Source organism: Branchiostoma belcheri, unplaced genomic scaffold, assembly GCF_001625305.1.
Source record: "Branchiostoma belcheri isolate BF01 breed outbred unplaced genomic scaffold, Haploidv18h27 scaffold28, whole genome shotgun sequence".
NCBI classification, from domain to species: Eukaryota; Metazoa; Chordata; class Leptocardii; order Amphioxiformes; family Branchiostomatidae; genus Branchiostoma; species Branchiostoma belcheri.
The window spans coordinates 1703607-1720507 of NW_017803887.1; the positions used below are offsets into that span (position 1 = coordinate 1703607).

The 16901-nt window shown below is 42.1% G+C and overlaps 1 protein-coding gene across 6 annotated transcripts in view; it reads right to left on the reverse strand.

Annotated features, from left to right (window-relative positions):
• Window positions 1-2271: 2271 nt before the first annotated feature.
• Window positions 2272-16901, reverse strand: part of LOC109472613 (chromodomain-helicase-DNA-binding protein 4-like) — a 29013-nt gene continuing 14383 nt past the window's right edge. For 5 of the 6 annotated variants that reach the window (XM_019772418.1, XM_019772417.1, XM_019772416.1 and 2 more), the window contains 19 exons: window positions 16357-16501; window positions 15330-15493; window positions 14558-14738; window positions 14030-14122; window positions 13799-13884; window positions 13384-13517; window positions 12924-13068; window positions 12289-12480; window positions 11685-11912; window positions 11160-11261; window positions 10740-10878; window positions 10090-10330; window positions 9420-9552; window positions 8839-8939; window positions 8369-8463; window positions 6949-7100; window positions 6621-6771; window positions 5924-6112; window positions 2272-2497 (listed from right to left, as the gene is read on the reverse strand). In XM_019772418.1, coding sequence (XP_019627977.1) covers window positions 2385-2497; window positions 5924-6112; window positions 6621-6771; window positions 6949-7100; window positions 8369-8463; window positions 8839-8939; window positions 9420-9552; window positions 10090-10330; window positions 10740-10878; window positions 11160-11261; window positions 11685-11912; window positions 12289-12480; window positions 12924-13068; window positions 13384-13517; window positions 13799-13884; window positions 14030-14122; window positions 14558-14738; window positions 15330-15493; window positions 16357-16501 — 2784 coding nt within the window. In that variant the 3' untranslated portion in view covers window positions 2272-2384. Of the gene's footprint in view, window positions 2521-5923; window positions 6113-6620; window positions 6772-6948; window positions 7101-8368; window positions 8464-8838; window positions 8940-9419; window positions 9553-10089; window positions 10331-10739; window positions 10879-11159; window positions 11262-11684; window positions 11913-12288; window positions 12481-12923; window positions 13069-13383; window positions 13518-13798; window positions 13885-14029; window positions 14123-14557; window positions 14739-15329; window positions 15494-16356; window positions 16502-16901 lie in introns of all 6 variants that reach the window. The other variant, XM_019772419.1, reaches the window with a different exon arrangement.

Genomic DNA, 16901 nt, shown 5'->3' on the forward strand with positions numbered 1-16901 from the left:
TCATGCCTGTTGTAAAATGTGGGGAAGGATGTTTACCTTGATATTTTTAAAATACATAAAGCAAACTCCAGTTGACAAGAAGCAGAAAAAGTAGGGGAAAATGTAACTACAACTCTTCCTGACACATGTACAAAATGACGATCTGGTCAAATTTGAATGGTGTCGATTGTACCCACTTTTAGAATTTATTGTATGTTAAAGGTATCTTAATTTAAGCCAGATGCTTGAAGGCAATGCTTGGGGTAAGTAAAGGTTTTTTATTGCAGAATCACACATATCTGAATCTCTTCTACATGTACCAGATGTTTGCTTTTGCTTGAGACTTTTCATGGTAAAGTTTGGACTGAGTAAATTCTGTCACTGTAAAGCTTTGTAGTGCAGAATGAGTTATCACAGAATCTTGTCGTAGATTAGTAGATGTTTACTAAAGACCTAAGTCAACTGAAACATGGTTTTGCTTCGGACTTTTTAATGACTTTATGCTGGGTGTGTCAATCCTGTGGATTGGAGAGGTTGGGTTTTCAAGATTGTATGATTGTATATTTGTCAACTGTGGTATATCATTCGTAATTTCATGTATAATCTTATTCAATTCCTGATCTTAATCTCTTTTCGCAAGCCTTAGGTTGTCTTGCTTACCGGTATTTCTGTAAGAACTTTCATATTATGTAACATACTGTAAGAAGTGACAAATTAGTTTAATACAAAAGTGACAAATTAATTGACATACATGTAATAGCTTTGCATGTCTGGGGTTGGATAACCACGCTCGCAAGACTAATAGTCGAGTATAGTGTGACATAATACAAAGCAAAGCAAAGAAAACATTCTCGGTCACTGATAAAAGGTAGGATGCTTTCTGAAACATCCGATTTTTCAGAAAATTTGGCCAGTTGCTTGATTTACTTTGTATTACATAATGTTTTACCTGGATGTCTAAATCTTCATCGTCACAAACTATGTCTTACATGTCTTCCAGTGACCAGTATTTCTAGCATATCATAAGTACTAGTACATTGCATTCTAAACTGCTAAGATGAAGTTTTGTCTGAAATTTAGTGCCTAAGAGTGAAGGGAAGATGTTGTTTTAGATTGTGAAAGGTGACGAGTACAATTGTACATGCCTGTGTCATAGACATAGTTTTAACATGAACGTGAAGGATGGTGTGTAACTAAGGCTTGTCTGAAATGTTTTGCTCTGGTAAGACAATTTGAAGGTTTGTCATGATGTGATCCTCAATAAAGAAATGTCTTAACAAGTGCTCTTGTTCCCTTGATAATTTCACCTTTGAGGAAAGCAACTACAGTTTTAGATATTGGTTAACTAACCGTTAACATTACCAACTGTTGTTCTTGGTTGTACGTGTAACATCCAACTACTGGCCTTTGCTGAATGGGATAGGCACTAATATCAGTCTACTACAAAATGTATCTATCACACTGAAATACACAGGAAAAGAAGCCAGGGATGTGTTTTTTCCTGGTTTTATTAAAACCATCATTTTATGACTTACATTGCATGTGAAACAACTTCCAGTGGAATGTCGACCTTCGTAACAAGGGTACAAACAAAATGCTACACGAATGTTAATAATAATAATATCATAGATTAACCCTACAGAATCACGTTACAAAGTTAATATATTTCACACTTTTGCCCACTCTTTCTAACATCGCTACATTTAGTAAGTAACTAATATTTCTTACATAAAGCCTTAAGTGTTCTACTGAAAGAAAAGTTTAAGACAGTGACATTTAAGAAGCTTGTAAGACACACAGTCATGCACAAATGTCTTATGGCACCTTGACCAAAACATTGGCAGTTCTTGAATACCTTCTTTGAGCAACGTTTTTGGCCACACCTCGTGGGTGGATCCGACTGCTTGCTGAAAAGGTAGCAGAATTTAAGTCTCCGTTACGGTTGTCGAGTTAGACTCGTACTCGTTGAAGTTACCAGAATACGACACTACATTGCGTTAGACACATTACAGTTATGACTCCAATGTTACATGTACAAAAGAGGGTGATGCACTCCCTTACACCACGTTGCACAGTCAAGTATTACACAAGCTACCGTTACAACATATGACATCTACTTGGGTTTTCTTTCGTGCTGCCCAAGAATTTTGAACACTTTTTCTTCAATTTCATACTTGTGTTAAAGAAGTTTTTGGTGAGTGGTGGTGGTGTTTTGAAGAAAGCATGAGATCTTAAACATCTTACTTGAGCTTCCTTCATTCCTACCCAAGAAATTTTCTAGCATGTCTTTTCTTTTTTTTTTGCTTCTGTCTTAGATTTTTGGTGAGTGGTGATGTAGTCTGGTGGATGTCTTTGGACCTGCCGATGTGTTGAGGACCCCAGGATAGGTCATTCGCCCGCTTGGCTCAATCGTCTATGCAAATGACCTCCCCTTTGGTTCCCTTCTCGCCTTTCGCGGTGTCGGATTTCGACGTGTCTGGGACGACCGTTGCCGAGGCGCCCGTTGCCCCCGACGACTCTGTTAAGATAGGAAAGAGGGATCTTGGGTAGGGAGAACAAAGAGAATATTTCATAGTTTCTATTTACAGAGGAAAACAACAGATCACACCCCTATACTAAAGTGAACAATCCAAAATAAAAGCACAATATACTATTAAGCATATGCTTAAGACTGTACTATTTCATACTGGGGGGTTAAAAATGTTAGTTTGTCTAAGTTTCCACATGTGGGTTGCTGTGATTAGCCTCAAAGTTTTACATTTTAGGATATGAAACTGAAAAAGTCAAAGGCATGTTAACTTAAAAACAAAAGTGATCTTTTTAAATACATGAAATAAATTGTTATGGCCCAGGTTACATGTATGATTAATTTTAGGACTGTACATATATACGCACTTGTATCTAAATTTCTAACTTGAAGACATAATATGATACAAGGTCTACTACTGAAATCTCACAGTATGGCAGCAGACAGGTCCAAAAGCAAGCGTTTAGTGCTAGCTGAAGCAGCATCAACTTCCAAAGGTTACAAGCAGCAACAGGCACTAGCAAAGCAGCACAGTAGGCAGCTATACACAAGTCTGTGCACCGGAGGCTGTCCAGTGCATTAGAATTCCAGTGCCTGAGGGTTACTGGTGTTGGCATGCTAGAGGAATTGTGTAAGGAAAGCCAACCACAGATCACCAAGATCCAAGCTACCCCTGGAATGTTAAATGACTGGACTAGCCTGTACATTCAAGTACCACTATATACACTGTAACATCATATAACATGGTTATATACTGCCAATAATGATGATATTATATGGTGCACTCACAAAATGCCGAAGGTTAGCAAAATCATAGGCAATACTCAGAGAATAGCTGGATGAAAAGGATAATGGCACTATAGAGGCTTTTCATTGATGTTATAATGATTCAAATAATATTTGAATCTCTGGGCGGCCATGTTGGAGTACAGCAGAAGCATGTTGGTGTGTATAACAGACTTTTACTCCAACATGGCAGAAATAAAGTCTTATGAAAAGCCTGTATGGATATGAGCATTGTGATAGCTTGCAGAGGTCCAGCATATGGGATTCAGAATAGTATGCTTAGGCCACACCAATTTTATTTGTTCTTGGATTTAAAAAAAGGCTACATTTTAAACATTATCCACATTAAGTGTGAGACTAAAGTCAGAAACAGTTTTTGGGAGTAAAATTTTCATCTCAAGCCCCTGTTAACATCTGCCTGTTGCTAAATGTTCAGTCCGAAATGTCTAAGACACAAGAAAAATAATTGGTGTGGCCTAATACACGGGAAATGCAAGAGGAGAGGGTAGAAGGTTAGTGAAGTCCAGTATGTCTTCAGAACGAAGTACGCTTGCACGAAACCCAGATATTTCATGGTTTTCGTTGGATGCTTGGTCAATACGTACTGTATCAAACTTTGCCTGTGGTAGATTATATTTTTTCCAACACAACATTTGAAAAATATAGATGGATGTCATCCTTGAACGGCCTTAAACAAGACAGTTTGCCGATGTGCTATGTGCAATACATTTTAGGTTTCAGGCAGGCGCAGTACGTTATGCAGACAAAGTCCTGTAGATGAAGGTCTGGTAAGGACATGATGGTGCTTCAGTCTCCAGTACCTCATGGTAACAAAGGGGGATGTAAACAACATTTTGATATTAATGATAATGATGCTTCAAATAAAAAGTTTGTGGTGGTGTCACATCATTTCTTCACAATGACATGAATGGCAAAAGTTTTGTGGAAAATTTCTGAAAAGGCAGTTATGGTGTGAACGTCACAGTAACCTGTAGGGTGGTATAAAGGCATGGAAACGGCCTGGAAGACGATGGATAAGTGATGGCCTATGACTTATGACCCATGACCTTTGCCATGGTTGGCACCACAGAGGAAAGGTGGGGTGGGGTTGGGGGAAATGTTTCTTTTGAGATCGAAGGGCAACCTGCATACATGTAACGTTTCAGCAAGCCAGCCGGTGTATGGAAAATACGTCACAACCAACACGGCACATGGCAGCAGGGAGGGGGGGGGTTGGATGGGGGCATTTTTGCAAATGACGGTATTTTTTGCAGTTGGATGTCATTTTTCGTTTCTTGAGAAAGCGGGCTGCGTCACAAACAAAGAAAGCCACGTTCACCAAAACAACGAAGCCGGGGACGGCACGACACCTAGATGTGATTTGGAGGGAGAGCATACCTCCCAACCCATGCACGAAACTCGGGTCGCCCAGCAGACCCATGGCCGAGGGGCGGCTCCCGAATAACCCCGACAGGGAGTTCTGGGATAGGTGCGGAGGCGGGGGCGGCCCGTAGCCCAGCTCCGACCCACCGATCCCGACTGAAAGGAGAGGAGGGGAGAAGAGTTAGCGTGAGTGAGGGAGGGAAGGAGGGAGGGAGACAGGGAGAGAAACAGACAAGAGATTGGGGAACCTTTTCTACTGGTACTCCATTTTGAACACTGAAAATTCAGGCTACCTGTGGATTATATCTGATCACCAACATGTCAGAATTTCATCTGAACTGTACCATGATTAGATGAAAAATCATGAAATTCAGCTTGAAATGCATCTTTGCATCAAGTTCCTGGTAGTCTCAATGACAACCTAGTTGTCAATTTGAAACCATACTTCGTAGTTTTAAATCCTTTCAAGTTCTTTAAAACCCTAATTTCAATCTTTTTAAAATATTTGTTTACTCTAAATTCATATCTATGCATGTTTTTTCTGACATTTTTGCAGAGAAACCTAATTTCAGACTCTGAGCTGATTTGCTCACTGTACAACTAGCAGAAAGGTTTGTCCGTTTCACATCCAGTTAAGAACAGATAGTAGAGCTCAGATTGGTCAGATCGCAGTTCAGAGATGAGTAGCAGGTTAATAAGGAATGACCAGTTTTCTACAGGCAGAACTTAAGCTGTTAGAATAGTGCAGAATAAGGTTAGGCTAGGGGTCTACTAGTGCCCTCTTGTAAGTTGGTTTTCCAGCGAATGTGTTAAAACACAAATAGATGAACACTCATTCAAGATACAATTTTTGTCTCAAGAATAAGTGGTAATTTCCTATATGGCCATGCTTGCTATTCATTGCAGCCTTCCATATACATCAAGTAGAACAAGCCTGTTGGGTGAAGGAATATTATACAGGGGGTAATCAGAAAAACAAAGATAAAACTATCTTGTAGATCTAGACAATTCACTTCAAGTAATATATCATAGCATTATGTCATACCTGGGTCGAGATTTAATACAGTACAGGTGCTCTGGCCTGTGTGATAACCAGCTATATCATAGCGAACGTAATCACGGCCCAGGTATGACAAAGTCATTCACAGTACACCGTGCTGTATTCTATATTTACTGAAGTAGTTGTTAGGTTACTGATTCTCTATTGGCTACGGCATTTAGGAGGCAGAGAGGACAAAGAAGACATACTGGGGTTGGAGATGGCGCTGGATGCGTTGTTCAGCATGGTGCTGTAGTAGTTGCCGGACGTGGAGGGCGGTTGTGAGCCCAGGGGAGAGCTGGTCGGCTGGGACCGGTTCATGGTCAGGTGCTGCTGGCCGGGGCGCGGGCCGGAGGCCGGTACCTGGATACCACTGGGGAACTGCTGCACGGATGGAGCTGGGATAGAAGTGCAGGGACGGTTAAGGTTTCATTCATTGAGGCCCATGCATTAATGCCTGTTTTTCATGACTGATGGGTTGGCTAAAAAGAAAATTCAGACCAATGAAAACACACTGTCATACAGCCGTTTATTTCTTGGGTTGGTACAAGTTTAGGCAAAAACATCTGGGAAAATGTCTTATACAACCAGGGTGTTTATTGGCCAGGTCTGGTTACACTGATTGTTTTATCTCAAATTGCAGAATATCATTGAAGTTTCCTTACCCAAGATGATACAAGACAGGGGTTAAAGGTTCAATACTGTTCCAGGGAGGTGGTAGGGCGTAGAGGTTAAAGGATACCGTTCTACAGGTCAGAGGTGAAAGGTTATTGTTATACAGGTGAAAGGTCACTGGCTATAGTTGAAGAGAAAACTACTGCTGTCCTACTGGTTCAAAGGGGAGGCAAAGGGCAAGGTGCAGAGGTGAAAGGTTATCCTACAGGTCAGAGGTGAAAGGTTACTTACTGTGTGTGGGCATCTGGCTGAAGCTGAACTGTTGCTGCTGCGGGCGGTACTGGTTCAGGGTGGTGGCAAACGGCCCGAAGCCCTGGGTGTGGTAGTTGGTGTAGGGGTTCTGGGAGGCAGGGTTGTACAGTCCACCCTGGGTGGCCTGGCCCTGGAGAAACGGGAAAATTCAACTATTGTTAGAACAAGCATGGATGCAGAAAAAGGAGCCAGAACATTACCTTTGCAGGCTGAAGATATAAGCAGAAGTCAACAAAAAAGGATTGAACTCTGCACAGTCTATAAACTTCAAGTTAACTGAAGTAAAGAAAAGTGGAGGGATTCTTACTTGTTGGTCAGTCCGGGTCGCAAGGCGGCTTAGGATGCTCCTCTCAGACATCTGCAGCCTGGCAGCGACTGGAGGGACGCGTGACAGGGTGGCTGGGAGCCGGCTTACATCTGCCTTCATGTCACTCAACAGCTCCTCCAGCTGGTTCAACACTGGAGAAGAAAAGCATGTAGGGTTTATCATTAGGGGGTTACTGATATTTCACCAATGGTGGTGCTTCACAATACTCAAGAAGGCCATAGTTGCATTGACAATCACCAAACTCTTGAAATTTAAAGACACCCAATGCAATTTATGGTGGCAAAACAAAAAATATTCCGGATCAGGAAATCTGAGGAAGACATTTACTGCCATTTCTTACAAGGTTTTCATCGTCATTACATTCTTGAAGTGTTTAAAATAGCTAAAAAAACAGCTAAGTACTGAGGAGTCATTAGTTTGGTACCACCCCAGGCCCTATTTTAGTACCACCAATAAATAACTAGAACCAGCCTATGATACAAAACAAGCAACTGTTTTCCGTCAGTGACATCACATTTTTCTCATCGATATCAGTGTGCTATGGGATAAGGACCAGGAAATTGACTAAAAACCCAGTTTAACTGCCCTGGAATGGCTTTGAGTGCCAGTAAATGCCTGTGTACCCTGAAACAGCTTTCTTCAAAGCTACATGTAACACAAATCTCACTATGAAAGATGGCTGCCTTTATCTACAGATGATACTGTTGTCTGTATGTCCCCATGAAGCCCTGCCTGTACTGTGCTTGGTGCAGACAGGTGCGCAGGTGGACAGGTGTGTCTAGGTGTCTCACAGGTGAGCTGTCACCATGGCAACTCACTGATGCTCAACACCACATCACATAGCATCAAACTGATTAAAAATAAAACATTCCCCTTTTTCCCTTTAGGCCATGTTGATTTGATTATATGGATGACATCCTCCGGGAACCCCAAAATTGATGCGCGCGTGCGAATAAAAAAAAAGTTTTGACAAAAAAAAAAAGTTGTTTCATCATGAAATCTACGTGGTCATGAGGGTTGAACAAATGGGACAGAATATGGTTTGGCGAATAATCTAGTATTCAAGTTCATTTCTTTACAATTTCGTCTTTTCTCGTTTGATTTTGGCATTCTACGACATTGGTATGGTTTTTTTGTAACTTACGGTATATTTTTGCTCATTTTGCAACTGTTTTGTACGATTTACAGTATGGTTGAAAATTTTTTTGTTTTTTGGAAACGGCCGGAAATTCATGCGCGCGCGCATGTCATCCATATAATCAAATCAACATGGCCTTACTGCAAAAAAATAGATACAGCAAAGGACTGTGCTGAGGCCTTACCATTCCAAACAATGTTGATTGTTTTGGGGTTGTTTGTGACGTTGGCTGGTTTGTTTACTGTTTTGCAGATTGTTTACCTTTGTGGAGCACGGCGTTTGCCGGTTTGTTGCCCGCTAGAGACTCCTTGGACAGGTGCTGGTGGCTCTCTGCCAGGCACTCCACCTCCGCAAACCTGTAAACAAACAAACAAACAAGTCAACAAACATTCTCCAAAGGTGTGGTCCTTCTTTTACATCAGATATCATATGTATCTGTGTATAAACTACTGTGCATTATTTTCCTTATTGCTATCAGACAAAATTTTACAAGTAAAAGGGTTGGTTAGCATCCTGGACTTGTTTAGGGTTAAAGGCATGTCCCCATGGTTACAGTTATGTTACCATGACTACAGCCATGTTACCATGGTTACAGATGTTACCATGGTTACAGATGTTACCATGGTTACAGATGTTACCATGACTACAGCTATGTTACCATAGTTACATCCATGTTGCCATGGTTACAGCTATGCTACCATGGTTACAGCCATGTTGCCATGGTTACTGACCGTGTGTTGAGGGCCATGGAGGGGTGGTTGGGGTCCTGTGTCAGGTTCAGGTAGGCAGCCCTTCTCAGCTGCTCTTCGATCACCAGGGCCTGCTCAAGCAGCTAGACAAAGAAACAAACAACAAGTTTTAGTCAGCCTTATGATGCTGAATCTTGGCAGATTTGAAGACAATCTAGAATTTAACCCAGATGTACATGTAATAGGTGATAAGTAAGCTAGGATCTCACAACTACATGAAATATATCAAGTTTTTATGAATTCCTAATTGAGATTTTGATCATCAACTAAAAAAACACCCCTGACCTTAAAGCGGTGTGCCAGGTAGTTACTAGCACACTCCAAGTTTGACTGTATTTTCAAACCTTCTGCCCTTTCTTATACCTTATGTTTTGTCATGAGACCTTGATAAAGGACTAAAAAATCACTACAAACCTTGAAGCGGCGTGCCAGGAACTTGTTCTTGATCTCCAGGTACGTAGTTACTAGCAAACTTGGACTGTATTTGCAAACATTTTGTCTTTTCTTACACCTTATGTGTTATCATGAAACGTTAATAGACAACTAAAAAAATCACTACAAACCTTGAAGCGGCGTGCCAGGAACTTGTTCTTGATCTCCAGGTAGTTGCCCTTGCCCATGTCACCCTTGAAGGGCTCGTTGATGATGGCGAAGGAGATGTCATTCTGAATGTCCTGCCAACGCCCGTAACCATGGCTACACACTGGTCAAGGACCGACAAACGCAGCCACATGTGAAGTGGATTTTCCAAAAGTATCTAAATCTACGTAATGAAAGTTACATGCTTAAATCGACTTGTTACACTCAATCTTTGCACATTTAATTGCAGGAGTTGTTTGCTGTGCTTGGTGGCAACGAGTTCCAGTCTACGTAGAGTAGAAAAAATTGTTACCATTTTCTATCAATCGGTAAATATATAGACATTTTTTGTTTTCTTTTGACTTCTAAGAGGCTATGTCATCTAAGTTGAATTTCACCATCAAATTACCACTCAGTTTTTAAATCTACCTTCTATTTTTTAATCACAGAATATTCCTTGTTTTAATCATACGGTATGTTGTTCTGTGAAACTAAAAATCGTATCCTCAAATGACCTAATAATGTACATTCATTACCTTTTCAAACAATTACAATTTTACGAACCGACACTGGCAAAAGCATAAGTTGATATGATGACCAACATCGAACTCATTCAGTGGCCGTTACCATGCCGACCAGCGTAACCAAGGATACCGTACGATGCCGGCGAGCAGCCAGTAGTCGTGTTTGCGGTGCCAGATGGCGTTCTCCCGTGTGGGCTGCAGGGCGCGCTGCTCGTTCTGCCACAGCGTGTGCAGCTCCGTGAAGCCTCCGTCCGCGATGTTGAACTTGAAGTTACGCTTCTCCTCCTTGTCGTCCTCCTCCTTGGGTTTCTCGGAGGGTTCGGCAGACTTGGGCTTCTTCTCAGCCTCCTCTGTAGAGTCCGCTGGGACCTCTGTAATCGGGAGGTTAGGTTACAACTGGTCAGAAAATAAAAAGTACCTTCTTTGGCTTAATTTGCAATGTCTAACATGAAAGTACTTTCTTCTGGGATATTTCTAATCTTATCAGAAAGTAAAAACTTCCCTCTCAGACCTCTTCTGATTCTTTGACCTTGATAAACCTGCCTTTGCTTTAACTGCATGAAAACTTAGTTCTTTTGAAGCTTATTCTAGTTTTATCTAGTAACATTTCAATGTTTTGGTGTAGGAACTTTGGACATGTTGATATCAAAGGAGAAGGAACGCATTAGCCTCAATGAGATCCTTTTAATTTTGTTTTATTTTACATTCTGTGTCAACCAACATAAGTTACACCAGTATGACAGCATGTAAGCCTATTCATTCTTTCAGGTCTTATTTTACCTTTCTTCTCCGTAGTCTCCTTCTCCTCCTCCTTAGTTTCTTCCTTCTTCTCCTCCCCTTCAGCTGCCTCCTTCTTCTCATCTGTCTCCATGGCAGCTGCCTCCTCCTTTCCTTCCTCCTTCACATCCTTACTTTCCTCCTAAGGTCGCAAATAAAAAAATATTTCTCTATTTCAGGAACTCAGTAGGTTGCAATTACAGTATGGTTGAGGTTTGAAATACTTTATCCTGCATACCTGCACTGGTAAAGGTAACATTGAAAAAACAATCTGCATGCACAATTTATAACTTTTTCCTGTGCCACTCAGAATTTAGGAAGTATGGGTCACACTAAAACTGTTCAGAAACCATTGCCGTTATTTCTTTTACTGCTCACACTAGGTTTGAAATCACAGATTTTAACGGTTTTTCCTTCTCTCACCTTCTCAGCCTCTGGTTTTTCCTCCTTGGTGGTGGAATCTGCGTCTGTCTCCATCGGCTCAACTTTCTCCTCAGGCTTCACTTCAGATGTGGAGGGCTCCTCCTGCAGAGGTGATAACCAATCAATCAATCAATCAACCAATCAATCAATCACTCAATCATTCAATCAATCAATCAACCAATCAACTCAGGTTTCTCCACAAGATTCACTACAGATGTGGATTAGCTCCTTTTGTAGGGGAAGACATCCTGTACTTTTGAGGAGCACGTACTTTTCAAAGCATGCAACTGGTTTGTATGTTTGTTGAACAAAAGCTAAAAAAAACTATAAATCTATATCTATTGTTTTGTTCTTCTTACTTATTTTTTAGCCACTAGAAGGTAAATTCCATTGTTTCAAAATACAGTTGACCTTCAGTCCTCCATACATTGTATTTTTCTTCATACGTCTGCCCACTGCTTGATAACAGTGATGTACGAGTCAATGTCGCCAGAATATTTTTTAAACACCACTGTTGCTTCTCACCTTTTCCTGTTTCTCTGGTTCCTTTTCCTCTGGAGGTTTTGCGTCTTCAGCTGCTGCTGGTTTCTCATCGCTGGGCGCAGCCTCAGCTTCTGTCTTTTCCTCCTTCTTTTCTTCCGTCTCTCCCTCCTTTTTCTCTGCTGTTTCCTCTGTTTTCTCTTTGCTGGTCTCTTCCTCCTTTGCTTCCTCTTCAGCAGGTTTTGATTCTTTGGTGGTGTCTGACGACTCAACCTTAACAGTGCAGAAAAATTGGAATGAGAAGTTAAAAACTTTATGTTCCCTCATTGTCTCAATATAACATTTCTGAATATTGTACACGTGTGGAGGAATGAAAAGAGAAAGACGATACAACTAGAGGATGGTAGAAAATGTGTCATAACTGCCTGTTAAAGTTACTTAAACAGTTTGTTTCGCATAACCAGTAAACATCTGAAAGGACCTCTACTCGTCTCAATTATACTTGAGGTGTGGCTCTCCTCAAACATGTAACCAATGGCTTTACGTCCCATCTGAGAGTATGTCCCTAGCAGAAGCTAGTTGCTCCACCCAAGTCAAGTGAGGTGTTCAGTTTTCCAAAATGTTTTTTCGAACTTGTCACCATGGTTACCTGCGGGGTTGCAGCGCGAGAAGGTTCCTCGGATCCAGGCTGAGATTTGGGGGTTGCCTCTCCCGGCGTGCTGACTGCGCTGGGCGTGGCAGACGTGCCCGCCAGCGACGGGATGATGGCTGCCAGCGCCTCGTTATTGGTGAACAGCTCCGGCATGCTGTACTTCCCGTTTATGTGCTCAAATTCCTTCACCTAGGGAACACCATATGGAATCTTTTACTTATGGTCACAAGAGAATACTCTGCATTTGTATTGTATTAGTAAAAAAGATAAAATTACTCCATCCTCTTGCCCTTTGACCCACTTTTCAAATATGGTTAATGACCCAAAGTGTTGCCCTCTGACCTGCATCCTTCCTAATAAGGTTCATGATGCCAATCTCTTGCCCTTTGACCCACATTCCAAACAAGCTCAATGACCCAAGCTGTTGCCCTTTGACCCACCTTTTTCCAAATAAGGTCAATGACCCAAGGTGTTGCCCTTTGACACACCTTTTTCCAAATAAGGTCAATGACCCAATGTGTTGCCCTTTGACCCACCTTTTTCCAAATAAGGTCAATGACCCAATGTGTTGCCCTTTAACCCACCTTTTTCCAAATAAGGTCAATGACCCAAGGTGTTGCCCTTTGACCCACCTTCTTCCTAATAAGGCTCATGACCCCGATGCGTGTCAGCACGTGCTGGCGGGACAGCCCCTCCCTCGGCACGCCGTCCGCAAACGTCTCAGCGTTGTCGGCGCCAGGCTCGCAGAGATGGCGCATGAACAGGGACACGTACGCCCTGTGAGGAAATCAGATATGTCAGACTTTGCCCCCTTACCCACAATTCTCTGCAACCCTCACAGCTCCACAGAAAAATTGAAAGGGAGTTTGCATATAAAGAATTGACCTACACATTGTTTTGTTCCAAGACTTGAAACACGCATGCACACACACACACACAAACAAACAAACCAAGACTCATACATACAAACAAGCCTAAAACATCATTTCACTCATACACAGAAAAACACATAGAGAAGTACACAGAGAAAAACACATATGCAAAAACATTTTACTTATATAACTGACAACAAAAGCTATAAAAACCACAAACCTGAAGTTCTTCTCAGATTTTCCCCGCAGGTCCCTGACGAGCCACTGAGAGTTGAACGCGTCCTGGGGAGGCATGCCGTAACGCATCACAGCATTCAGGAAAGCCTTACGCTGACGGGCATTGAACCCGAGGACCTGCATGGGAGAGGGCATGTTCATTCAAACTCCACCAGCCTAAAGAAGTCACAGACAAGTACAGAAATGGTGTAGTGGGACTTAAATGTATTACATGAATGATGTTGTTGGTATGGTGGCCTTGAAAAGGTGGAAAATTGTCATAAATAAAAAGGCCAACTGTTGCTGCTAACATCATGTGACAAGGCTGGATAGATCAGCAATGGGTCAAGTCTAACAAGGCACAGCGCCATCTAGTGATTGTACACGGTGCTACAAGGTGTGGATTTGAGATAGTTTACCTCGATTTGCCCTCCAACCCTGGCCAATAGAGGGGGCAGCTTGTCTGACTCCTTGGTCGGATAGTTTCGCTTTCCCACTCGACGTGCTGCGAAACAAAACATACAGTTGTTTGTTTGTTGCGCATAACCTGTCAACTACCTTTAGGCGTAACACAAAAGCAGACTGAATCGTAATTCCTTCAGTGTTTGTGTCACTAATTCATAATTATTGTGTTACTGCAGTTGTTGTACCTTCCGATTTATCCTCAAAGTCTTCGTCGTCTGTCCCCTCTTCTGACCCAATGGAATAGTCCGACTGGTAGTCCGACAGGTCGCCTTGCCACGCTGCAGGGAGAAAAAATATTCATTTTCTGACTTCACTTCTTTTTCTACCCTGACATCCATCCTATCATAGACTAGGTCCAGTTCACTCCTTTGACCAGTTCTGCACAGAAAAGACTGGCACTACTTAGTGGAAGTTGAATATTCGGGTAAAAACATAGGCGACAGTTCTAATTGAAATGAATCACATGGAAACAGCATAATTTCTTCGTTAAACATCTTCTGACAAGTTTGTTATTAATCTATCTTACTCATGACCATAATTACCCCCCCCCATGCAGCAGTGTGCACCACTTTTTTCAGTCAGCCATGGCTATTTTCAGACCTTCGATGTCTAAACCAGTCTCTGTTGATTGAGATTTTTTTAAATTTCTTTCTGAAACATGAACAAATACATCACTGCCATAAACAACTAAGTAAACAGTTGTTTTTGTTTACCAGATTCCTCCTCCTGCGCGGCGTCGTTGTAGTTGACCTGCTTGCGGATGCGCTTGCCTTTCCCGAGCGTCCGAGCCAAGTCCTCCTGCTGCTGCTCATAGTGGTGACGGAGAAGCTTCTCCCAGTAGTCAGGGTCGGCCTGCTCCACCTCATCCTTTATCACTTCTCGCTCTATCTCTTCCTGGAGAGAGGGAATGAAAGAATGAGAAATGAATGAATGAAGGAAGGAAAGATTGATAGTGAAGCTTCTCCCAGTAGTCAGGGTCCGCCTGCTCCACCTTGTCCTTTATCACTTCTCGTTCTATCTCTTCCTGGAGAGAGGGAATGAAAGAATGAGGAATGAATGAATGAATGAAAGACTGACGCAGGAGCTTCTCACAGTTGTCAGGGTCGGCCTGCTCCACCTCATCCTTTATCACTTCTCGCTCTATCTCTTCCTGGAGTGAGGGAATGAAAGAATGAGGAATGAAAGAAAAAGTGATAGTAAAACTTCTCCCAGTAGTCAGGGTCGGCCTGCTCTACCTCATCCTTTATCACTGGAATGAGGAATGAACAAATGAAAAACTTAGTGATAATGACGCTTCTCCCAGTAGTCAGGGTAAGCCTGCTCCACCTCATCCAGCAAAAGCTGCACTCAACTTCTGGGTTCTAGATCGGCATGTCCCCAATGACGTAAGCAGTTCTTGGAATCCCTGAAGGGTAAACAGGTCTATCATCTATGCTATGACCGAACTTTGACCCATGATGTTGACCTATGACCTATGACACTGACCTCTTCATTCTGGTCCTTCATGACGTAGGCCGCGACCTTGAAGGATGACAGGTACTCGTTGAGCTCTGACTCCTTCTCGATCAGCCCCTCCTGACTGCGGTCCAGCAGCTTGTTAATGGCCGACTCGTCGTAGTGGATGGCTGTACCCTCCTCCCCATCCTCTCCTGGGGGGAACATAAGGAAAGATAGTTATTTTCTTTGTTGAAGAGATTCATCAGTCACGTATAGTTCAAGTTCAGTAAGATAATTCTTTCAATCAGTGACTATTAAATCCTAAGGTACATACCTCCGAATTTTTGACGACTAGTCACTTCGTCTTGATCATGTCATGATCCTAGTCTCGCGAGAGAACGCGAGACTAGAACGAGACTTGCGTGGATCTTCTGCCTCCTTGCGGAGTAGAGGTAGGTAGGGCTTAGGCAGCTCCCAGCCTTCGACTGACTAGTCGTCGAAAATTCGGAGGTATGTACCTTAGGATTTAATAGTCACTGATTGAAAGAATGATCTTACTGAAGTTATTTTCTTATTTCTAAGGAGTTTGGCGACTAAAAGAAGACCTAGCATATAAAATACACATGGCATCGGAAACAACTAAGACATTAGGATACTTCCATTCTAACCAGATCAGCAACAGCAAGCTGTACGCCAAATGCCAAGTACCACCTCTACAGAACCAAGTTCACCGCCGTAGGAGGTCCCTCTTTAGGCATGTACTCTGTATGCCACTGGACTTACCCCCACAAAAGGTCCTCAGTTCAGCAAAAAACTCAAACCCAGACAAGGAAGACTATGTGAAGGTTTCCTCAGCAGCCTTGTCAACAACTGCAAACTTTACCTAAGTCACGACATCAGACTCGAGTCTCACGTACTATAATATCTCAGAGACTTAGCAAGAGACAAACAATGATGGATTGAACTGTAAAGTGACATACTCTGATATCCATCCTTTCTTACAACTTCAGAACAAAACAGCACACAGCATCTGTTTATTTACCTGAGTCTAAGAAATGAATAAACTGGGACTGACCTTCCAGAATGGCGTCGTCCTTGAAGAGTTCTTCTGTTCCGAAGCGCAGGATGTCGTCCAGCTCCTGTTTGGACATGGAGGTGGACTTGGAGCCCAGCCCGGGGCGCACCACAAGATGGGTCAACATCATCTTCTTCTTGGCAACCTGAAAATCAATATCAATGTATCAATCAAGCAATCAATCAATCATTCATAATACAGAGGTGACACCCAGCCCGGGGTACACCACAAGATGGGTCAACATCATCTTCTTGGCAACCTGGAAATCAATCAATCAATCAATCATGCCATTGAGCCATATTTTTTTAACGACCTGAAAATTCATAAATCAATGTATCAGTCTCTCTAACAACAGCTTTTTCGTAAATCAATGTATCAGTCTCTCTAACAACAGCTTATAGTGAAAGATATAGGCATATAAGAGTTTAGAATGATTTCATCCTTTACTTAAGTTAACCCCACAATTTTCATGAAAAAGGACAATAAAAATAGAAAAGGCAATGAGAGATATTTTCCATGCTTTTTGCAATGGTTTAACTCACTCA